This window comes from Myzus persicae, unplaced genomic scaffold (genome assembly GCF_001856785.1).
Source record: "Myzus persicae strain clone G006 unplaced genomic scaffold, MPER_G0061.0, whole genome shotgun sequence".
Taxonomy (NCBI): Eukaryota; Metazoa; Arthropoda; class Insecta; order Hemiptera; family Aphididae; genus Myzus; species Myzus persicae.
This window is the reverse complement of record NW_019100470.1, coordinates 153,309-177,806: the sequence shown is the minus strand read 5'-3', so window position 1 is coordinate 177,806 and position 24,498 is coordinate 153,309. Positions and strand designations below refer to the sequence as shown.

The following is a 24,498-nucleotide window of genomic DNA, read 5'->3' as shown; positions in this document are numbered from 1 at the left end:
GAAAAAATAACAAATTTTGCCTTTTGTGAGCTGAATCCGTCGTACCGGTACAGCCGACCATTTCGTCGGAACGTAGTTCCAAAGATTTTTATGAATATACAATCAATTAAAGAATTTAAAAATTGAATGCTCGAAGTGGTCGAGTTGAAGAAATGAACTATTTAAAAATTTAAAGCATCAGTCATGAATAAGTGGATATGAAGACTAGGGACATAGGGTATCAAATCACTCATATGGAGCACACAAGTATGTACTAACTAAAAAAAATTAGAGTACATCGTTATGACTTATGGATAAGAAAAATGACGTGTGTGAGGTTAGCCCCCCAACCCCCACTTCATCGCAAAACTACCAAATTAATTGTATAACTTAATTTTTTTAATTTGTAACTATTTGTAACCAAGTTTTGAGAATTTGTTACTTCATCGTTCACAAGTTATAACTGGCTTCTCAATGAGGGGCCAACTACACGCGAACCCCCCCCCCCCACATCAACTAAATAGATGGAAAATAATTTATCATTTTCCTTTTTATTTGTAACGGTTTATAATAGACTTTTTTAAATTTGTTACCTCACTGTTCCAGGGTTATATCCATCTTCAAATGGTGGGGGGGGGGGCAAGCCCAATATTTGTAAGCAAATCCTTCCCCCCATATTTAATTCCTGTTAACTACCCAATTTGGTTGGAGAAAAATCGATCTAGCCAAAGTCCATATATAGTCACCTTAATGAAAATCCATTGCCCCATTGGTTTAAATGCAATTCCAAATTTGGAATATAGTTTGGAACCGCACGATGAGCATTAGAGCAAACAAATATTGGAAGTATTGGCTAGTGACACAAATATATTTTGGAACAACAATATATATAATAATATCGGTTGCCGGGACAAATATTTATTGGAATAAATAAGTGTCCGAACAATAAATTATGGAACAATAATGTACATTTTGGATATTAATCATAGACTTATAGGTATTAACATGATATTATTATTATTTATTATTATTATCAATTCAGTTCGAACAAATTGACTTTAGGACATCTTTCTTTGTGGAACAAAAGGTAGTGATCCAATTTTTCATCTTTCCGTAATCTCATGGCCTATAATAATTATATTATGTTATTTGCCATGTTATTGTTTAATCTCTTCACGGTGATACTGGCATGCATCCTGTTATCCAACCGCAGGTTTAAGTACTTACTGCCAAGTCTAACGTTTACTAACGATTTACGTTATTTATTATTTAGTATTTCGTTTTCATTATTATTCATTATTCGCTGGGTGCCTGGAAATCGGTTATTTTCTGTCTATTTTACTATTAGACCATAGGTACGATAACATTTCAACAAAAAAGTATGGCATTATCAATCAGTAGAAAAGAAGTTGAGGACATCAAGCCGTATTTGGAGAAGACCGTCTCCAAATTTCTTGGATTCAGAGAACCGTCTCTGGTGACCACGTTAATGCACTGCTTATCGTCTGGTTACGATAAGTACAAGACTGCAGGTAAATACTTCAACCATAAATCAAATGTACACTAGTCACTAACTACTAACTAATTAATTGCTAATTTATTACTCCATTCTTAAAAACAAAAACCTAATTTTGCCTTTCATTCTACTAGACAAACTTCGGTCTTCACTGTTGGATCCTGGCAAAGCATTGTCCTTAACTGATAAGGCGTTTGACTTGGCTAAAGGAATGACTATGAAGGTCAATAATGTGCCTGTTACTACAAAGCGTACTATTAAAACTGAGTATGACGAAAATAATATTAAACGTAAAAAAGAAGATGATACAACTGTGGTCAAAGAAGAGGCACTTTCCATGGGACAGGTATCTACCTATTTTTTTTATTCAAATTGTGTTTAGTCTTTCAATATTTTTGTTTTTAATAGATTAAAGACATGATGTTAAATGCTCAAAAAATGATTGAAGAACGGAAAAAAGCACTGTCCATACCATCATCTGGTGTTCAAAAAAATACTAATGGCAAAGATAAAAAACCACAAATAACAACTGATTTTGAGAAACAAGCAAAAATTGCTCAATTACAGGTTTGTTTACAAATATGTGTAGATTATTATATTGTTTATAAATTGTATTACTTACTAATGTTACATTTTTGAAATATTAAGGCTCAAATACAAAAGAAGTTAGCTACCGGTATTATAAAGACAGTTCCAAGTGTTCCCAAAACTATGAGTAGTTCATCTGCTGAAAAACCAACTCCTCTGATTCTTGATAGTGAGGGGCGTACAATTGATATTACTGGTAAAGAAGTTCAATTAACACAAGTTATACCCACATTAAAAGCTAATATCAGAGCGAAAAAGCGAGAAGAATTTAAACAAACATTCAGTGAAAAATCTAATGAAGATTCCTCAGAGTTAAAGTTTTTTGATCCCCGATTGACATTAAAAACTAATATCCGTACAAAACGATCCTTAAAATTTCATGAACCAGGAAAATTTCAACAAATTGCTGATCGTCTACGAATGAAGGTATTTTGAAATATTCATCATATCAATTAGTTATGTTTTATATTTTTACCTAATTCTAATATGTATTTTAAAAAAATGTTGTAATGTAGGCCCAGTTAGAAAAATTGCAAAATGAAATTTCACAAATTGCTCGTAAAACTGGTATTTCATCTGTAACTAAAATGGCATTGTTAGTGCCCAAAGAAGAACAATTAACTGAACATTGTCCTGATTTTGAATGGTGGGATAGTGTTATTTTAGACGGAGCATCGTAAGTTTGTAATAGTAAATATAATGTTACTTAACTATTTAACTATACATGAATATTTCAAATTATAGTTACTTAAATGAAGCCGGTGAAGTTCAATTTAAAAGAAGTAGTATATCACACTTAGTGGAACATCCATTGCAAATGAGACCACCAAGTAAGACTATAAAATAAAAATATATCGTTAAGATTTAAATTTTAGTTTAAGACTTATTCAATTTAATATTTATAAATAGAATTCAGATTTGAAGGCATTTGCCTTTTTGTTTTGGATGAATATAAAAAAGATTATTCTTGTATAAAAATTAATTTAATTTAATTTTCATGCAAATGAGTTTAAGATTATTTAACCTTTTTTTTGTCAGTCAGTGAATTTTTTGCTTTCCCTCTTTACCCCTTTTTTTTATATTTTGTGTTAATTTATTAATTGATCATAATAATTATTTTATTTTACTTACCGTACGTCATATAAATAAAAGCTTCCAAGGACAATGTGTTGTCAATGTTATTTCGAAAAATACTTGTAATGATTAGAGAGAACTTCACACGTGTATGTCATTTTCTATGTTTAAAAATATTTTAAGTTCAAACTGCCAATGTTATACTTTCTTGATATATATAAAATGCTTTTTTATTATTTATGAATATGCGTCTTCAAATCTTAATCTAATTTATAAAATTTAGAATTTAGAATTATCTTTATTATAATTTAAAAATGTAAATAAACAGCTGAAGTACTGCTCTTACTGCAAATACAATAACTAATACAAGATTAAAATTTTTTACATTTTTGATGTATTTTTACTTAAGTCACTGCAATTGCAACATTGTTCAATAAATTAATAAACAATATATCATTTTCAGCTGATCCATTGAAACCAGTTTTTATGCCTGTGTTCTTAACAAAAAAAGAAAGAAAGAAACTACGGCGTCAAAACCGTCGTGAAACATGGAAAGAAGAACAAGAAAAAATTAGACTGGGTTTAGAACCTCCAGCTGAACCTAAGGTATTTAAATTATAAACTATATAGCATATTCGCATTATCATTATTCCTTTAATATGTTTAATTTATTTTATAATATTTTAATTATTAGCTTCGTATTTCAAACTTGATGAGAGTATTGGGTACAGAAGCAGTTCAAGATCCAACTAAAATGGAATCTCATGTAAGGGCACAAATGGCAAAACGTCAAAAAGCTCACGAAGAGGCTAATGCATCACGTCGGTTAAATCCAGAACAAAGACGTGATAAAAAAATGAGAAAGTTGCAGGAAGATACTACATTAGGTGTTAACATTGCTATATATAGGTAAAATTGATATTAGTATTAAACTTAATGAAATAATAGTGAGCAAATTAAAATATGTATGTATGTATTTTAGAATAAAAGACTTAGGTAATCCATCGAAGAAATATAAAATAGAAACCAATAGCAAACAACTATTTATGACTGGTTGTGTGATTTTGTGCAAGGACTGTAATGTTGTTATTGTGGAAGGTGGACCAAAACAACAAAAAAAGTATAAAAGGTAACTAAATCATATTTGTTTAACTGTTGAATTATAAAAATGGTAAATTATTAAACAAATTATCACACAATATTTATGTATTATATTTTTATATGTTTAGATTGATGTTACATAGAATGAAGTGGGAGGATGATGTTATAAAAACTAAAGATGAATCAGAACCAAAATCAAACAATAAATGTTCATTAGTATGGGAGGTAATAAAAAAATAATAATTACAACTATTATTAAGTTACCACAAATATTGCGGGACAGATATATTTATTTATACATTTCTTTGTTCATGGATTTTAGTTATTATGTAATCACTTTTAGTTTATATTAATTAATTTATATTTGATTATTTTTATAGTTGTAAATACCCAATTTTATTGAACAATTATTAAGCTTAAAAAAATTAAATGTTAATTATTTTTTCATCTAAATATTTTATTATGTTAGACAATATTATGAACATTTTTTTAATTTTATTTTATTAAGCAAGTCTATGTTCTATGCTGAAAGTAAATCAATAGTTGTCTTATTGATGAAAACATATTCATTTATTCACAATTTGTATTGCAATTGAAGTGTATTCATACTTTCAAATATTGTATTATATAATCTCTAATTAATTTTGTATTTTGTGATTTAATTTCAGGGTATGTCAAAGCAACGTAATTTTGGAGAAATAAAGTTTAAAGTATGTGCTTCTGAAAAATTGGCTCGTGAACAATTGAAAAAACATGGAGTGGAACATTATTGGGATCTAGCATATAGTGATTTGATCATGGATTAAAATTAATGTAAGGAAAAATGCATTCAACAATTTGTGAGTTTTTATCACTCAGCTAAAATATGTATTTATCTTATTTATAAAAAAAAGATGTATTTGTAATTCAACAATGTTTTTTTAATTTATATGATAATATATTTTATAATATTTAGTTATCATTCATTAATTTATCCAGCGCATTATATTTCTTTTGTCTTTCATATTGTATTTCCCTTAGGTGTGATGTGTATTTCAATTCATTCATTGCAATATACTTGCACATCGTTTTTGCATTTGCTTTTAATTTGTATGATGTTGTTCTAGCATAACCTTTATTTGCCACCGATTGCACACACATTTCTAATATTTCTTGATTTATGGCCATCAAGCTTTTAATTCCTTTTTTTAGCTTTTCTATTCCATATTTGTTTATCATTTCTTTAAATTTTTGTACAAATCGTGTGTATAACATATTATCTGCCATGTTGACTTGTATTAATCGATTAACATCATCATTTGATAATATTTGTTTATATGTATTATTTCTGGTATTAAGTGGTAAGTAAGCCATTTGCTCTAATGGCCATTGCATGAAATGCGCAAACAAAACAAGAGATGCATCTAAATATTCAAATATCATAACAAAGTCAAAATCTCTTTCAATCATATTTATGTGTTTATTTATCATTTCAATGTTTTCAAAATCATTTGTATCCATTCCCAAATCCCAATTCATTTGATTTATTCCTAATTTGTTACTGTAACGTTTTATTTGGTTTGTAGATGATTTGTTCGAAAGCCTATTGGTGATAAACTCAGTTAGATTGCATTTATATTTTTTATCAAAATGGTAAAACGAGTATATTGACTGAAACAATGCCGTAGGTTCCCGAAGAATAGTGACATAAATTGTACCATATCTCATCACAGATTTTATTTCTTGGGAATATCTGGTGTGATGAACAAACATGTCAAACTTGCCATCCACGGTGGAATAATTATTACTTATCATACTTGTGTTAAAATGTTTAGGATTTCCTATGTAATTATTCATATTTGGTAACAAAAAATCAAGGTTTTCCATATGACCAAATCGCATCAGTATATTTTGAACAGTAGAGCTAGCACATTTATGTGTTTTCATAAAAAATATACGTTTGTTCTCTGTTACCATTGCAGGTTGTGTTGACTGCGATTCAATGATTGTCCTGAAAAAACTTGTAACAGTTTTTAAATAATATTTTTATTTGCATATTCTAGAAAAATATTTAATAACATATTATTATTGTCCAATTTATTGTATATTTTTGCTAGTAACTGTTTTTTAGAAAATGGTTAAACTATGATAGTATTATATTATTACATTAGTCATTAATATATTATACTAAGAAAAGCATGAATATGTTGGTAGGTAGATAATTGTTTAGGTAATAGGTAACTTAAAATGTTTGTGTCTTAAAAAATATCTCACTTATATCGACAATATTGACATAGAATTAACTATTGTAAATATTTTAAGAACTGAATGTTATCTACCAATGACCCATCTTATATATTTTATTCAAAAAGATTGGATATTTACTCATTGCAAGATAGGTACACTTCAAAAAAACGTATGTCCAACTTGTTGATCACCATGGACATTCATGGTAGGTTGGGTACCAATTGGTATTTAGTACCTATACAAATCATTGAAATCAATTACGATAGGTAGTATTAGTATACCTAGTATATTGTCACATAGGAGTTTTTGCAGTTTAAGAGTTTTTTTTTTCGAGGGAATTTAAGTTCAATTTTAATAAAATTGTATTTGTCTTATACAATTTTGAATTAGTGACTTGGGTATATCTTAAGTCTCAAGAGGTAAGAAGAAATGTAGTACCTATATATTATGTTTATTTAAGACTTGTTGAACGGTCACATTTTTTCCTCGAAATTGATAAATAACACTATATTTATATAATTATAAACTAAATTAATATAAATATTATATTTGTATTATGTCTATGATGATTATGGTGTGTTATAGTTTGTACGTATTATGTATGATGTTTAATATGTTTATAATTAACACTCCTCCTCCCCCTTCATGAAAATCTTAGCAACAGCCAACAACACTGACACTAAGTTAGGTACTAAATGTTGTAATATTTTAAGTTAAAAATTTGATGAAATCGAATCTTTAAGCGAAGAATAACGACGTTATTTTTTTTGTTGTAATTCAAAAACATTAATCGTGGTGACTTGAAACTTTTACGTATATTTTACATTTATTACCTACATTTTACTACCTATATGCAACGAGGACATTTTAAAATTAATTTTCAGCTATATCATCAATTTATACATACCTATATGAACCTATTCAAAATGCCCTACTGTTATAAGGCGGATTTAATTCAAAACACAATAACAATAATATAGTATAATGAAAAAGTACAGTACTATAATAGTTAAATATTAATTATTTAATGCAATAAAGGATACAATATTTTTGGCAAAAAATAAATCAACCTATCGGCTATCGTAATATACTAATAGTTAAATAAGTTACCGTAATAGGTAGCAATGTAAAGTTTCATATCGTATGCTGACTTATATAACATTTAAATATACACTATATACACGCATGTTTTAATATGTAGTTCTAACTAGTAACTATTAAGAAAAATTGAATTAGCATTTACAAATTGCAATGAAAAATTAGTAAATGTGCACCGGAGTGAATCACTTTGCGGGGCTCCAGCCCACAGCATCTAAGACTAAAAGATATCATGTCGCCTATGTCGGGGGAAGTTTCTGAAATACCTGTCACCATATAATAATTTATATTTAAATGTTTGTTTTTTATAACTGCATTTTATGGAAATAACTCAAATAATTTTGAGGTATAACCTCGTTCCTTCCACTCCATATTATCCTAAAATTTAAATTTAAACCGCAAAACGCTAATATAACTCATAAATTACTATATAGTCTACGTCTAGTCCACTATCTTAAGTAGGTACATTGTACAATGTATTTCTTATTTTCTATTACTCTATAACTGAGTCACAATGTATGAAAAATATTAGTCGATATTTGACGATATTTAAACCGATCTAGCTTGATTTTTCGATGAGTTTCCATTTTCTCTCTCCGATTTCCCCGGCACCGCCCTTTCTTTTAGATTCCATTTTAAATAACTAATAAGTAAACAAGTAAATATTACAAAATTAACACGCAGCAGTAAAATAAAAAACAAGTAAAAGTAATTTACTTATATGAATTAAAACGTTACATTGAACGTACGAAACTATACCTATACTTATCATCCTATTAATCCATCAATAGTATTATATTTTTTTTTGTGTACAATATATCAGGTAATATTAAGTAAATACTCGATGGCTAGATGTGGAAATAGTAATCGATTGGTAAAATAAAAGTCAGATTCAGTTACAATTAATAGGTTTAATTATTTAGATGATTTAAATATAATAAAAAACAAGAAAAAAATGACTTAAAAAAATTCGATTTAATGCTAGTGCATATTACAAAGTTTAATAAAATGCCCAGATTTATTAAAAGCCAATTTAAATGAATATAAAATAAAATTTAGATAGTTAGGTATATTTGTTGTATTTTGTGTTTCATTTTATAATTGTATAGCATTGGACAATCGAGAGCTATATTATTTAATATTTTGAAATAAAAGCGACAGTTATTGGCAAGTGCTGAAGTGTAAAACCTGAAGTATTAGCCCATAGGTCATAGAATCGAACATATTATGTAATAAAAATAGAAATATTAGTAACAAAAAAAAATACATTTAATTATAAAAATATGAAATTGTATCTGTTCTTATACAATTTTGAATTGGTGAATTTGGGTAGGTACCTATATCTTAAGAGGTAAGAATAGAAAGGTTGCAGATATTATTTTTATTTACTTGTTGAACGGTCACATTTTTTCTCAAAATTGATAAATAACGCTATATTTATACAATTATGAACTAAATTAATATAAATATTATGACATTTTTATTATGTCTATGATGATCATGGCGAGTTATGGTTTGTGCGTATTATGTATAATGTTTTATTTTTTATATGTTTATAATTAAATGGACAGTATGGCTACATCATAGTACCTTAACTTTAAAATATTCATTCAATCGTTGATTGCAATTTACTCTATAGATCTGCAGACTTAATTTAAATTAATATTTAATCAATGATAAGAATTAAATGAGGTTTTAATGTTTTGTTATATGGACTAATGGACAACAATATAATATGCTATCATGATTTAAATATGAAATTAAGTACTTATAGCTGATGTACGTACCTATGCTCAAATCCAGTTGGAATGAAATTAAAACTTATTAAAAATGTCATTAGCGTCAGTAAAATCACAATATAGGCAAAAGCATATTTTATTTTAATAAACCGCATTGTTTTTATTAAAAAAAAAAAAAAATACTATGTATAATTATTTATGTAGAAAATACTGAACGGTTGATAATTTATTATATAATATGATGGTTACAGTAGGTTACCACTAGCCTATTTCCATTATAACTGGTAACTGGTATACGTGTGGCGCAGGTTTATTTCTATATTATGTGAGCTAAACAATTTTTACTATAAGTGACCCAATTATATATAATATTAATACAAGATCCACCCAAATAATTGTTAGATACCTAGTCGGTTACCACCTACATACGTATCTTAATTTCGAGAGATAATTTTTTACACAGTCAGGTACACACTTCACGCAACACACTTACATTTCATGAGTGCTTTTGATTATGTGTATAATATAATATAATATTTATATTGTGCGTGTGTGACTTGTAGTTTGTAAATATATTCAAATTACAAGTCATTTGAGTACTCAAATACGTAGGTATTTGACTGCTTCAATACCAGGTCATAAATTATTATAACATTGTCTTTATCTTAAATCAACATTGTTTCTTGTGGGCATCATGTGTACCTACATAGGTATCGATATTCATAAACGTATAAATCAACTATAGATCATAATAATTAATAAGATACGTGTCCAATCATCAGTTTTCTTGCATTACGTACACATTGTTATTTGTTACACAAACTATTAACAAATATTGTTGTGTTTAAGTACGTACATATCGTACACCTACATCGAACTACCATTTGAGTCTACCAGTATTATGGTAAGAATATACACGGGTACCTACCAAATTCGAAAAATATGTTTTTTGTTTCTGACCGATTTTTTCGTGAGGTTTTCGTATTGTCATTATGGTTTGTTAACAATAACATATTTGATATTTATGATTCATAGATTTTCCCTCGGATTTTCTTCGTAGAAGAAAAATATCAATTTGCGTGCAATAGCTTATTCTGTCATTTCATATCTGCAAAGCTATAGTTCTAATTCAGTGCTTGAATTAAAGAAAGGACTCGGGACGACGGAATACCTCTTTTTTTTTCAAAACTATTTCAGCTTTCCGCACTTAACTTCTAAGGCAATACATTTTCATCATATTGATATTTGATTGTCAAACAAATATATAATTAATTTATGGTTGTGAATAGATACCCGGGTACCCTGCAGGTAGATAAAGATACACATAAATAAATAGGTTTATTAAAAATATATAAAATATAATATACTTTACAGTTTCCTTTATATATTAAAAATATTCTGTTGCCTACGGAATAATAAACATTACCAGGTATATATAGGTTGCCTATATTATAATTTATAACATTGACTCCCGAGTCACGGTACTCTCGACCGAAGGTACGCTAAAAGTTCATAAGTTCTATTAAAAAAAAAAAATTTAAATTGAACATTATATTTGACGGCGGAAAATGTGGATATCAATTATCTAATGCAGCTCACAAACATGACATTTTCGAGAAGCGAGTAAAATATTAAATGTATTTTTTTGTTAACATTTTCAACAAGAAAAAAAATTTAAGGGGTGCGTTACTTGGGAAAATGTGTATTAATTGTGTTTTTATCATTGTCAATTAAAAACTTTATTTCGTCATTCGTTGGAGCTGCGGGTTACTACTGACCTTTTCACCGTAAAATTATATCGAGACGACTCGATTAGCTTATAAGTTTTTTAAACATGTATTGATGTATAGCGCATTAGCGCGTATGATAATCACTGCCAGAGGTCTTTTAAAAAAATTGTTCCAAATGTATAGTATATACTCGCATTACTGAGACACAAAACGGTAAAGAGTCGCTATCCTATAATATATATACTCGCTTAGGACGCTTTCCCGAATAAGACACTGTTTTCCGTCGGTCCCTAGACGTTTCCTATACTAGTCAATGTAAAAACCACCAGTTAAGACGCTCGCTTTGTTTTTGCGTCGGATAAAACGCTCTTTTGTTCAGCAGATTACAATAAATTTTAGTAGGTTTTTTATACTAAAAATAGAAATTTTACTAGTTGACGTGTCCTTGTCGTTTTATTTTATCGCAATCGCCAATCATTACCTATTATAAATGTTGTACTGTCTTTTATCGTATTACGAGGTTTAGTAAGTGCAGTTCGTTCGCAAGTGTACAATCGTTATTTCGTTATGGCCAGTGAGTAGTGGTATAAAACGTAAAGCGCTATCGATTTCGGACAAACTCAACATTTTGAAAAAATACGACGAAGGATTGATCGAGGAAAAAAAAGGAAGATATTGTTTTAAATTAAACAAGGATATTGCTAATGAGCTGGGGATACCTCCTTCTGCATTAAGAAGTGTGTTGAAAAATAGACGCACGAAATAGAACAAAGCTGCTTGTTAGGTGGGAGCTAACCGTAACCAGTAACCAGTAGCACTCGGACTTTAGATGAAATAATCGCTGATACGAACTTAACGGAGAATGAGAAAGAATACGACGATCAAGAAGAAGATCCATTACGATACAGTATCTCCTCTTGCAATTACTGCTGGTTTGCGAACATCTATCAGAAATTCGAAAAGTATTATCCTCAGTAGAAAATTCCCAAGAAATGTTGGGTTGTCTTAACAACTGTATATATATATATATTTATGTATTATGTATTACCTATTAACTTATAATAACCAGCAGTAGGACCATAGCATGTAGGATTTAAAAAAATATTTACTGGTCGTCTTTTTTGAGATCAGTACAATTGTCTCTCTCAAAATGTAATTTAATATCTAATATCAATATTTGTATATAAACCGTTGAAAAAATAATGAGGTAAAAGATTGTTTCTACAAAACTTCAGAGGACCATAAAATATGTTTTATTCAGTAACTGGAAGATTAACTTACAGTATTTACATTATATTATATAGGTAGTATTATGAATGAAGGGTTTTATCCGTTCGAAATGAAAACGCCAGATCGGATATTCTGCAGATTACACGAAACCGTCGGTAAAGTTATGTTCAAAAAGAGAGGGGCACACCTAACAAATTAATTTTTTTACCGTCTAAAATAATTCATGAAAGTTTTCGTGACATCAAAATATGAGGGAAAAAAATTTGTTCTTTAATAATATAGGTATTCTTCAGTATTTTATTTATTATTTTCTTCCTTACACATGTAGTTGTTTAACGACCGTCCTTCCAGGTTTTTGAGTCGATGACCAAAAAGGTGGGACGTCACAACAGGCACTGTGCGTTGCTCTTCCTATGATAAATCAGCAAGACAATAACGAACATTCAAATTAATTTTTTACTGTTCTAGTACACGGAGATTTAGGAGCTGTAGATCATAAATATATTCGTATATACTTCTTTGTAAATATTGTCGCGTATTTCTTCTTTACTTCTCCAACTATCTTGTTTTGATTTCGGATCGAATGACTTATTCGAGTTAAAAAGCAATTCATACTGCAGTTTTTGCACGACTGGCTCCTTGTTACCAAAGTAACTTATTAGATCTCCTTCTGATATGTCCTAAATCACAGGCATAAATAGTCTATGAATATCAAGGGTATTTAAGCACCTAGAAAAATTTAATTAGACGGGCTTTTGAATACTATTATTATGATTATATAAATAATAATAATAATAATAATAATAAAAAAAACAATTGGTTCAAATATTTTGTATATTGATGCATCAAGCCATCAACATTTAAAAAAATTGTATAAATCGGCTTCAGACAATTATTTGACTAATAAAATATCATCATTAATATTCAATCATCAGGTAGGTACTTATAAATTAAAAATATAATTGTATATATAATATATATAGCTGATTGTGTTTTAAAAATCAAAGAGTTAATATGGAGATTCACTATAAGAAATATTGTAAGAATCTAAAAAATATAATGTATTAAAATTAAACCCTTAGCATGCAAGATGTATCTATGTATTTATACTGTTGTTACCAGAACAAAAATACTAGTTTCTTTATTTTTGAATTTCATTTTTTTTTTTGTGACAATTTAAAATTTATTAAAATCAATTTTAACTTTCCTTGTTATTAAGTTTTAATTTTTAATGGATTCGCTAGGTATAATTTTATTGACAATATTATTAACTTTACGACTCATTACATTTTTGTAACACCACCGCCATGTATGATTGTTTAAATAAATTTTAAAAAAGTTCTTTAAACTATCTGCGAGCCTAAGTGGGCCGTCTGAATAAGAGGTGTCTAGTTCTGCCTACGTCCAAACCCTCAAGTCGTCCAATATATATTTAAATATAAAATAATCGATTTGGACATGAGTTTAGGATACCTTTAATGGCACATTTGACTTTTCAAGTTTCATCCACATGGTCGTTAGTGCTCTTTCTACCTGTGTCGGTGTATGCCAATCGGCCATAGTGTTCACCTATATAGGTATATGAAGTATAAGATATAGCATAGTATTTAATATTTACCACAAGTCTTAAGAGTACCATTAGAATATTAGATATAAACTTGATATGCAGTGGTTACTGGTTACTATACCGTAACTGGTTATAGAAGGAGTATGTAGTAGGTAGGTATCGGTTTACTTGAATTAGGTACTGAATAGTTTATGTACAAAATGTTACATAAAATAACTTTATGTTGTATTTTGATCAATCTTTGCCATAGATACTATATCTTAAAAATATTTTAAAGTTTAATAGATCTCCATCATAAACATTATTGGTATGTATTATTTTCGACCATGTTAAATTTTAATTTTAAATTCTGATAAACAACAATATTACCACAGAATAACTATTATTTTATATCATCAATTACGATAGGTTATTATTTATTAACTTTTAACACGACTATCATACAAATACGATTAGAATTTGATTATTTACGGTTTGACCTTCAGACGATTTATTAAATTAACATTGACTAAATTATGATCACACGATTATAGGATATAATTTCAAGATATTTGTCTGCATTATATGCACCTATATAATTTTATGATAATAAATATCTAAATTACGAAGTTTCTAATTATTTATTTATTTATATTTAAATGTTATGAAAAAACAACTTTGGGTTAGGTTTATCATGATTAGAACTTCCAGAATTTATTTAATGTACATAGTACATGGCATAGGCTGTTACATTACAACTGTTAAAAATGTACCTGTTAAATTATAATATGCATATACTTATAGCCGTATGTATACAAGAACAGAGTAAGTATTTAAAAAAAAGTGTAATTTTAAATTTTTAGTAAATCTTTCAAACTGCTGCAACACCGCTACTCATGCATTTGTCGTCTCTGATGTGAGTTACACACGTGACACGTATGACGTGGCAAATCTTCGGCCACCAGTTTCAATAATAAGCTGTCAGCTTTGATATTAGAGTGGATTGACCTATTATCAATTTTTTTAGGTGAGAATATTATCCGTGCTTGAGAGTGAGCTTTTTTCTTTTTAATTTTCAAACGAGATATGAATATTCATTTAATGATAATCAAAATTGGTCTTGGTCTTGCGGTCTCGCAAGACTTGCTGTAAGACCAAGGCCAAGATAGTACTGGCATTAGCAAGATGAAGACCAAGATTAGGTTTCCAAGACCAAAACAAGACCAACACTGAAAGACTTGCAGTTTTTTTTTCCCCCGAACACATTAGTGTAGCTAAGATTTAATTAACTAATAATATTTATAACGAAAATAATAAGAAATGATTTTTATAGTTATTAAATTTGATCAGTATTCGAGGATATGTCGAATTATTGTAAAAAAGATTAGAAATAATTGAAATTATTTTTACAAAATAGTATAGCCGTTTCATACTAATATTTTATTTTCTTAAAATCGATAAGTATTAAATAAATGTCGAAAGTTTCCATCTTGCTAATAAGTATAAATAGCAAATAGCCAATAGGATAATTTATGTCTATAATACACCCCTATTTTGGATCAAATACTACTATTCGATTAAAGTTAAACATTTCTGGAAATTATTACGGACTACGATAGATATCATTTTAATGGTAAGCACATCTTTATTTTCGTCCGTAATTTTTGTAATATTGCTAATGATGAGCCTTGGGAACATTACAAAAATAAATAAATATTTAATTGGGAATTTATCGGAAATATTTTCACATATTTGCTATCCCTAAATTGAAATTTTTCGTTCTACGGGTCTACACTGTTGGGGAGGTTTATTGGATTAATGACTGATATGAAGAAACTAATATAACATTGAAAATGTATTTCTTATGTATCTTCAAAAAAACTAAGCTAAGTGTTTTACCAGATATATTTTCTTTAATACCTAGTAACTTTTGTGTAGAAGATATAGTAATAAACAAGATACAAACTATAAATTATAAAGACATAATTTTTCAATTTTCATTGAGGAAAGTAGATACCATCATAATACTAATCATAAAATAAGGATAGACGATAGTTATATTTTGATTGTGTTTGGATTGGCAATAATATAATTTTGACTTACCTACTGGAATTTCACAAATTTATAGTTAAGTTTCCATTATTTGGGAAATAAATATAAATTCTGGAAATATTTCCAAGGAATATTTCCTTGCTCTTAGGTTAAATATCGGGAAATTACTTATCACTAGGTATTGCCGTATTGGAAATTGAGTACCTAAACGTCTTAAGGGGATTCGATACCGTCATTTTCTGTTTTCGTCTAACACACGCGTGACATAGCAATTTAGACGTGTTTTTTGCCAAACATACTAATTGATCTAATGAAGCGATAATAAATCGGAAAACAGATTTGAATTTGTCATTAAGTCTTCTTAAAATCGATTTTCCCACATTTTTGATATTATTCTCCAAATTCCTAAAAATGTCATATTAAAAAAAAACATTTAAAAATTTTTGTATTTCAATGTTCGGAGAAGTTAAAATCAAAAAATCATAAATGTAGGAAAGTCGATTTCAAGTAGACTTTACCACAAATTCAAATCTGTTTTTAGAATTCTTATCGCTTCATTAGATCAATTGGTATATTTGGCAAAAAACACGTCTAAATTACTATGTCACGCGTGTGTTAGACAAAAACAGAAAATGACGGTATCGAATCCCCTTAAACTAAATTGTCTGCATGTCATCATTGTCGTAAACTTAAATAACTTTAACTTAAAACTTTTAGTATTAGTATGTATAGTCTATTGGTAATACATTGGTAATTCTATAGCCATAGAGCCCCATTCTTCTCAAACACCACTTTTAACGATTCCTAACCTCAAATCAGTCGCAACGCAAACAGAGCAATGTCGTTTTCGATTTGTACTTTTCGTATAAAATTTTCACAGGAAGTATTGACTGTCCTGAGTTTCTAAGTCGTTTCTCCTGCCACGCCCCAATTAGGAAATCCCGGTCTAAAAACACATTTATCTTAACACAAAAGTAACTAATTATGCAAGCAATACTCCTACTCCCCACCATAGAATAATGAAAACTATAAATAAATTAAAAATCCATATGTTCATAGCACCAAACTTCAACTCATCCAAAATATATTGTAATTTCATACTTGTTAATTCACAGCCATAAGTATTATATAACTATATCATCTTTCATATTGTACACCATTGCCTTTTTTTTTATTTCTTTTCTTCTCTTTTTGTATATAACTGTTAACGAACGATTGTTAATTATTAAAATGTATGTAGTTGGGTTTGGCCGGTTTAAAAATTTAAATAAATAAATAAATACACTTCGTTCTTACGAGTAAAATAAAAACCAAATTGTTTGACTTTTGTTATGTTTACTCTTGAATTATAAATATTCTATACATATTGGACTTAAGTTTCTTTTTAAGTAGATGGTCGTATCAAAAAACATACACGCAGCTAAAACAGGTTTTTTAATTTTTTTTTTTACATTTTGTGAAAATAAAAAGACCAAGACTAAGATTTTAAAAGTCTTGGTCTAGGACTCTAGGTCTTGTTTTGATCATCACTAAACATTATTAGTTTGTGATATTTCACTAACCCATATCTTGCTTGAGAATAAAAATATCTCGAAATTCGTTGATACCTAAGCGTAGATAATTTTCTTACCTATAAGTTTGATAATAGGATTAGTGATAAGTCATGAGTGAATGAAGATTTGTCATGTCGTACCTTTGTAAGACAGAGACAACAAACGCCTTTGTAGCGTCCCCTTGAAAACATTCATTTAGATCTCTAAAATGTCATATCTATGTAAACAACGATTGATTTCATTACCTATTCGAATTTTGTTTCATAACATTTTTTTTTAAATATGAAATACTGCCGCGCGCCGGCCGGTAGACTATCATAACGCATACATGGTACTCTGTACCAGGACCACGGTAAGTGCTCATAACAATATGCATCGTATCATATTATGACGTGTTATCATAATAAAACAATATTGGGTTTTATTAAAAGTTTATATACAACGATTTTCGGATAGTTGTAGAGATTTATTATTTCCGAATGTCAACGTTTTCACTCAAATAAGCGTTTGGATTGTATTTTATTTGTGAATATTTTTACTTTCCAGTCACGATGTCGTCTATAATAGAACAGCCTTGCTACACTTTGATCAATATCTCTAGCGATTATGAGATGCCAAACGAAATGCAACTCAAGTCAGATCTTGGTTAGTATTAATCATCCGTCGTGGTTGTGTATTCAATTATTATTATTAACGACATTTCGTGTTGATGTATTATGTACAGAAAAAGGTGACAGCAAAACAAAAATTGAAGCATTGAAAAAAGTCATTCATATGATAGCCAATGGAGAACGTTTGCCAGGACTGTTGATGATAATAATTCGTTTCGTCCTACCGTTACAAGATCATACAATTAAAAAACTACTTTTAATATTTTGGGAAATAGTACCAAAAACTACAGCAGATGGAAAACTTTTACAGGAAATGATATTGGTCTGTGATGCATATCGTAAGGTAAATAAAAATTGAACCTTTTTTTATAATTTAGTTTTTCCCGTAACAAATTTATCATGAACCAAAATTAAGTGGTATTTATTTTAGTACTTGTTCAATGTAAAATGTGCTAGGTATACTGATAACTGATAAGTCAATTAATTAAGATGTGAATTTCCTTTTAAATGTATATAGTAGCCGGTATTTTAAATGTATTTTACTATTTTTAATTACGAATGCTATTAATTTTGATTACAAAGTCATTGGTCTAAATTGTATTTATTTATTTTTGTATCTTAGGATTTACAACACCCAAACGAATACTTAAGAGGGTCGACTCTTCGATTCTTGTGTAAATTGAAAGAACCAGAGTTATTAGAACCGTTGATGCCTACTATACGTTCATGCCTTGAACACCGTCATTCCTATGTAAGACGTAATGCTGTACTAGCAATATTCACTATTTATAGGTAATTTGAATTTGTATACTCAGTTAAAACAATTATTTTTATTTTAAATTATTATTATGTTAATATAAACTTGTAAAATAGGAATTTTGAATTTTTGATACCTGATGCTCCGGAACTTATTGCTAATTTTCTTGATGGGGAGCAAGACATGTCTTGCAAACGTAATGCTTTTATGATGTTGCTGCACGCTGACCAAGATAGAGCTCTTACATATCTGGCTTCTTGTCTGGATCAAGTAGCTTCTTTTGGTGACATTTTGCAATTAGTTATTGTAGAACTCATATATAAAGTAAGAGAAAACTAAATTAACTTAATAATTTTTATTTACAACTATGTTTTACTAAAATTAGGTGTGTCATGCAAATCCTTCAGAACGATCCCGTTTCATACGTTGTATTTACAATTTATTGAATTCTAGTAGCCCAGCTGTTCGTTATGAAGCCGCTGGAACATTGGTCACCTTGTCGAATGCACCTACTGCCGTAAAGGTATGTTGTTATTGCATTTATGTACATATATATTACAAAAAAAAATTGATTTAGGCAGCAGCTTCCTGTTATATCGAGTTAATTGTAAAAGAAAGTGATAACAATGTAAAACTCATTGTTTTGGACCGTTTAATTGCTCTTAAGGAACACCCTTCACATGAAAGAGTCCTTCAGGACTTGGTCATGGATATACTAAGAGTATTATCGAGTACTGATTTGGAAGTTAGAAAGAAAACATTGAATTTGGGTAATCATCCATACTATTATTTATACACAATACTTAGTATCTAGTTCAAATGTGATAATGCATTGATATCTGTTTGTATAGCTATGGATTTGGTATCATCTCGTAACATTGAAGAAATGGTGTTTGTTCTGAAAAACGAAGTGGAAAAAACTCATAATTTAGCTGAACACGAAGATACTGGAAAGTATAGACAATTGTTGGTGCGCACATTGCATACGTGCTCTATTAAGGTTTGTTATTGTTTTATGAAGTTAGTTGTAGAATGGTTATTTTTACTAAAATAATTTTTATAGTTTCCAGATATAGCTGCAACAGTGATCCCTGTACTCATTGAATTCTTATCAGATAGTATAGAATTGGCTGCCACAGATGTCATGGTATTTTTGCGTGAAGCTATTTACCTCTTTGAATCATTACGGCCTCTCATAATTCAGCGTTTATTAGAAGTTTTCCAATCAATTAAGTCTGCCAATGTACACAGAGCTGCATTGTGGATACTCGGTGAATTTGCCAACTCACAAGAAGATATTGAAGCAACAATTGAACAAATAAAAACATCACTTGGAGAGGTATATTATTGATTTGATTTATACTTTGAAAATTGGTTTTAACTTATAAGTTATAACTATTACAGAAAATATATACCGATTCAGTATTAGGTTATTAGTAGAGTTAGAATTTGGCATATTTGTTCAAATAATGATAACAATTATTTAATTAAAATTTTTGACATCTTAAATCAATAAATAAATAATAAATAAATTTTTTTTTAATCAGTTAATAATTGATCTGTACGTATAGATCAGTTTAATATTTTAAATGTAGACATTTTTAAACTGTATCGCAGACCACAGTGGCGTATATCTATGAGTTATTTATTAGAGTTTTTAATTTTCATTTCTTTAAATGATATGAATATACTACAAATTAAAATATTATATTATATATTAATTATTTCTTTTGCGAGTTTAATAAATAATAATGTAATTGCAATATGTTATTAATATGTGTACATTGATTTATTTTAGATGCCCTTAGTTGAAGATGAATTGAAGAAAGCAGCAGGAGACTCAGAAATTGTTGAAGAATTTGGGTCTAGTGGTTCACAGTTGGTTACATCTGATGGAACATATGCTACTCAATCAGCATTTATTACAAATACACCACGCAGTGGTCAGGCAAAACGACCACCATTACGTCAGTATCTTATTGATGGAGATTTCTACGTTGGTGCTGCATTAGGCACTACGTTCACTAAATTGGGCATAAGATATGCTGCAATTTGGGAAGAACAAGATTCGATAAAGGCTAATCAATTTTGTGTTAAACTTATGTTAATTTTAACTTATATTTTGAAGCTTGGAAAATCAGGTAATTAGAATTTAAATTGTATTGATTGTAGTTTAAAAAAAATAGTCACTAGTTTAGTTGATGCCCGCCTAGAAGTTATTTCCCTTGCCACTCAGATATGTGTAGTACCATGCCACTTTTTTCACATAATCCCCGTGTATATTTGTACAGTGTAAAAATGAAAACAAGTCAAAACACGCAACCCGCTTTATAATGGAATTGATGTGCACATAATGAATTAAATTGTTTTCAGCGAATTATTGTTGCCATCGGGCTTTGGCATTACAATTTATTTTTACTCGCTCGTTTATTATATGCCGATTATCAGCTAATAATGTTTGTAAAAAGTCATTTAATATAATCTATAATATACAAATGTATATTATATTGGTTATATTTTTTTGGATGTGCCCTATTTCCTAAAAATCCACGAGCTGTCACTGAGTTTACCTATAATTATTCTTAAAATATCCAATGAGTGAGTATGTCATTTTTATAAAATACAAACCAGGTTAAACTATTTTGTACCTACCTGTTTTATCTCTATACACAGTATACATTTTTAAATCAATGATAAGGACCTTAAAAAATATGAAAGAATTGCGTGGCAGGTGAAACTTCCACCTGGTTATCAACTAAATCAATGCCAATAATAGTAAATTGTAATGTTGATTTATGTGTTTTATATATTTGCATATTTTTTTTTTAGGAATTTGTTCTAAACCAATTGGCATTGATGATGGAGACAAGATTATGGAAAGTATTAAAATATTGAATGATAGAGATAGTGAGATTGAAGAAATTTATACCAAAGAGTGCAGCAAATCATTAAATGAAATGTTGGCTGCTAAAGAAGATGAAGAAAGCAGCAACAAGAAAGTAAGCTAATGAAAAAAATAAAATCCACATTATATATGTTTATTTTTAAAATGTTATTAATAGTTTAAAAATTGTTTAGGCTAAAGAAAAGCCGGGACATAAAGTTAATGTTGATGATGCCATTGTATTCTTACGTACCAGTAGTAACGGCACGGAAGGTACAGAAAATGTTTTTGAACTCAGCTTAAACCAAGCCGTTGCTGGTGGTGGTTCTATTCACCAGAATAGTGGTGATGGTGCATCGGGACTTTCTACCAATAGTAAACTTAATAAAGTTACACAATTGACTGGATTTTCTGATCCAGTGTATGCTGAGGCTTATGTTCATGTCAATCAGTATGATATCGTTTTGGATGTATTGATTGTTAATCAAACAGGTAAAAAATTAATTTTGAGTTAGACATGACTACATGAGTTATTTATAAATTTATAATTACAATAACTATTAATATATAAGGTGATACATTACAAAATTGTACTCTCGAGTTGGCCACAATGGGAGATTTGAAGTTGGTTGAAAAACCACAACCTGTTGTTTTGGCTCCTCACGATTTCTGTAATATCAAAGCTAGTGTGAAAGTTGCGTCTACAGAAAATGGAATAATCTTTGGAAACATTGGTAAATTAAATGAGTTTTTTCTTTTATAACTTATGTTAATTATTATTTATTTATTTGAACTAGTGTATGATATTGGCGGTGCAATTGGTGATCGAAATGTGGTTGTATTAGATGACATTCGTATAGACATAATGGACTACATAATGCCTGCTGTATGTAACGACTCTGAGTTCCGTCAAATGTGGACTGAATTTGAGTGGGAGAACAAAGTATAGTCCTTTTTGTGTTTGTGTTACAGTATTTAGGTATTAACAGATTATTGTTTTAGGTTTCTGTTTCTACCAGTTTGACAGATCTTAATGAATATTTGGCACATTTATTGAAGAGCACTAACATGAAATGTTTAACTCCAGAAAAAGCATTGTCTGGACAGTGTGGATTTATGGCAGCAAATTTATATGCGAGATCGATATTTGGCGAAGATGCTCTGGCAAATTTAAGTATTGAAAAGGGATTGGATAAGCCACAAGTCATTGGTCATATTAGAATTCGTGCTAAAAGTCAGGTAATTACAAAATGTTATTTATATTTCACAATTGTTCATACTTAACAGTTTAAATTTAATATAAAGTAACACATTTTATAGTTTTTAATTTTTGTAAAAATATCTAATTATTATATTTTTATACTGTACATGTAAATTCATATAATATGTAAACTTAATAATGATGTCATATTATTATGAACTGATAGTGAATGGATTATTTAAATCACATATTTTGTTACACATAGAATACTGCCAAAATATAATATTGTTTAAGTACCTAAACAATATTCTATTAGGGTAGAACTGAGTCATTAGGCTTTAAAAATATTTGAACTATAGAGAAAAATATAATTCTATTCATCATAAACATTTTTTTCTTAACTCATTATTTTACATTTTTACATGATCCGGTGTTAAGATTGACAGGTCAGACATTAGAACATCAAGGGTGTAAAATTCAAATTTTGTACTGCGTAATATATATTTTTAAATATTTTTATGACATGTGGTTTTATCGTGTCAAGTTATTCAACTCTCACATTTATGTAAATATATAATTAAGTTCAAGTAATTTTAGCTGGAAAAAATTGAAAACATATTATTGTTGATTAGGATTCTAAGAGTCTTAGAAACATGTTTGATCTATCTAAATGAGAATGCATGATTTTAATTTTAAACTTTAAATTTAATATCCATTTTTTGCAACAAACCAGAAATAATGATGGAGTAATGGAGTCTTAATGAATTTCATGTAAAATATGTGATATTAGTAGACATTTTTTTAACAGAGAATACTTAAAAATATCTCTGAAAAATGCATGTAAAATAGTTTGGGATATGATCCTTTAATAATAGAATTCCATGACAATAAACAATGAACATAGAAACTGTAAATATTATACTGAGATTACTGATAAAATTACAATGGCCTACAGTTGAATGTAAGACTAAATAAAACATACACTATACCCAATTTAATATTGTAGTAACTATTAAATAACTTTATATTGAATGGCTATTTTGGCATTCCCACATATAGCTGCCATGAATCATGAAAATATTTTTAAAATGTAAAACAAATTCAGAATAATTACATTTTTTGCACTGTTTATGACTGTTAAAATAAACAACTAAGCCAGCATATTGTGAATATTCTTAAACATTATAAATGCATTTAAGTCTGAATTATAACAAAAAAACCAAACATACAATTGTTCAATAGTAGTTTAATGTTTAAAATCTATAATTAGTTATATACTTATGACTTAAAATTAAAACATAAAAACAATATGAAAAGTATTTTTTTTGCTCATACAGTGAAAGTTTGAATTTAGGCACAACCGGATAGAGCTGTTTCTGTTTTTTAATAACAATGATTTTTATTTAATTCATGATAATAAATTATAGCAATGTGTCATGTTATAACATTTTATTTTAGGGGATGGCACTCAGTCTTGGTGACAAAATCAACATGATGCAAAAGCGACCATACAAAGCAGTTGCGGCCTAAGCTCTACATTGCGGATTCAAACAGAAAATCATTAACCTCAAGAGTTTATCTTTATTATTATACATATTATATTTATACTGTGT

The 24,498-nt window shown here is 28.7% G+C and overlaps 4 protein-coding genes across 7 annotated transcripts; 2 read left to right on the top strand and 2 right to left on the bottom strand.

The window, feature by feature from the left end:
• Positions 1-1,360: 1,360 nt before the first annotated feature.
• Positions 1,361-5,212, top strand: LOC111042689 (U4/U6 small nuclear ribonucleoprotein Prp3). The gene is made up of 11 exons (XM_022327383.1): positions 1,361-1,511; positions 1,630-1,841; positions 1,904-2,062; positions 2,144-2,509; positions 2,599-2,759; positions 2,828-2,913; positions 3,621-3,763; positions 3,852-4,066; positions 4,140-4,286; positions 4,387-4,483; positions 4,927-5,212. The coding sequence occupies exons 1-11, from the start codon at positions 1,361-1,363 to the stop codon at positions 5,062-5,064; spliced, it is 1,875 nt and encodes a 624-aa protein (XP_022183075.1). The 3' UTR covers positions 5,065-5,212.
• On the bottom strand, positions 5,157-9,653 carry LOC111042695 (galactosylceramide sulfotransferase-like). 4 transcript variants are annotated; one of them, XM_022327405.1, is made up of 3 exons: positions 9,370-9,456; positions 6,623-6,719; positions 5,157-6,257 (listed from the first exon to the last, which is right to left on the bottom strand). In XM_022327405.1, the coding sequence occupies exons 2-3, from the start codon at positions 6,682-6,684 to the stop codon at positions 5,210-5,212; spliced, it is 1,110 nt and encodes a 369-aa protein (XP_022183097.1). In that variant the 5' UTR covers positions 6,685-6,719; positions 9,370-9,456; the 3' UTR covers positions 5,157-5,209. The 4 variants fall into 4 exon arrangements, with proteins under 4 accessions (XP_022183097.1, XP_022183103.1, XP_022183085.1 ...); XM_022327411.1 differs by having other exon boundaries at positions 5,157-6,248; XM_022327393.1 differs by lacking the exon at positions 6,623-6,719 and having other exon boundaries at positions 9,370-9,653.
• A 1,913-nt stretch (positions 9,654-11,566) lies between these two features.
• Positions 11,567-13,841, bottom strand: LOC111043071. Its single transcript, XM_022327868.1, has 3 exons — positions 13,755-13,841; positions 12,797-12,961; positions 11,567-12,692 (listed from the first exon to the last, which is right to left on the bottom strand). The coding sequence occupies exons 1-3, from the start codon at positions 13,839-13,841 to the stop codon at positions 12,579-12,581; spliced, it is 366 nt and encodes a 121-aa protein (XP_022183560.1). The 3' UTR covers positions 11,567-12,578.
• Positions 13,842-17,840: 3,999 nt separating this feature from the next.
• Positions 17,841-24,444, top strand: LOC111026192 (coatomer subunit beta). Its single transcript, XM_022304221.1, has 15 exons — positions 17,841-18,077; positions 18,157-18,386; positions 18,666-18,835; positions 18,917-19,124; positions 19,186-19,323; positions 19,378-19,570; positions 19,652-19,800; positions 19,864-20,139; positions 20,599-20,941; positions 21,630-21,799; positions 21,879-22,176; positions 22,257-22,418; positions 22,482-22,627; positions 22,687-22,923; positions 24,344-24,444. Exons 1-15 carry the CDS (start codon positions 17,984-17,986, stop codon positions 24,413-24,415), a joined length of 2,886 nt encoding a protein of 961 aa, XP_022159913.1. The 5' UTR covers positions 17,841-17,983; the 3' UTR covers positions 24,416-24,444.
• The last annotated feature ends 54 nt before the right edge of the window (positions 24,445-24,498 follow it).

Excerpts from the sequence above, each read along its gene's own strand:
- LOC111042689 (XM_022327383.1), top strand. The coding sequence starts at position 1,361 with ATGGCATTATCAATCAGTAGAAAAGAAGTTGAGGACATCAAGCCGTAT. Across the intron at positions 1,512-1,629 it reads CGATAAGTACAAGACTGCAG|ACAAACTTCGGTCTTCACTG; the intron begins GTAAATACTTCA and ends TCATTCTACTAG. Across the intron at positions 3,764-3,851 it reads AACCTCCAGCTGAACCTAAG|CTTCGTATTTCAAACTTGAT; the intron begins GTATTTAAATTA and ends TTTAATTATTAG.
- LOC111043071 (XM_022327868.1), bottom strand. The coding sequence starts at position 13,841 with ATGGCCGATTGGCATACACCGACACAGGTAGAAAGAGCACTAACGACC. Across the intron at positions 12,962-13,754 it reads AGTCAAATGTGCCATTAAAG|GACATATCAGAAGGAGATCT; the intron begins GTATCCTAAACT and ends CCTGTGATTTAG. Across the intron at positions 12,693-12,796 it reads GCGACAATATTTACAAAGAA|GAAGAGCAACGCACAGTGCC; the intron begins GTATATACGAAT and ends GATTTATCATAG.
- LOC111026192 (XM_022304221.1), top strand. The coding sequence starts at position 17,984 with ATGTCGTCTATAATAGAACAGCCTTGCTACACTTTGATCAATATCTCT. Across the intron at positions 19,801-19,863 it reads TGCATACGTGCTCTATTAAG|TTTCCAGATATAGCTGCAAC; the intron begins GTTTGTTATTGT and ends TAATTTTTATAG. Across the intron at positions 22,419-22,481 it reads AATAATCTTTGGAAACATTG|TGTATGATATTGGCGGTGCA; the intron begins GTAAATTAAATG and ends TATTTGAACTAG.
- LOC111042695 (XM_022327393.1), bottom strand. The coding sequence starts at position 9,476 with ATGCGGTTTATTAAAATAAAATATGCTTTTGCCTATATTGTGATTTTA. Across the intron at positions 6,258-9,369 it reads CCAACTGGATTTGAGCATAG|TTTTTTCAGGACAATCATTG; the intron begins GTACGTACATCA and ends AACTGTTACAAG.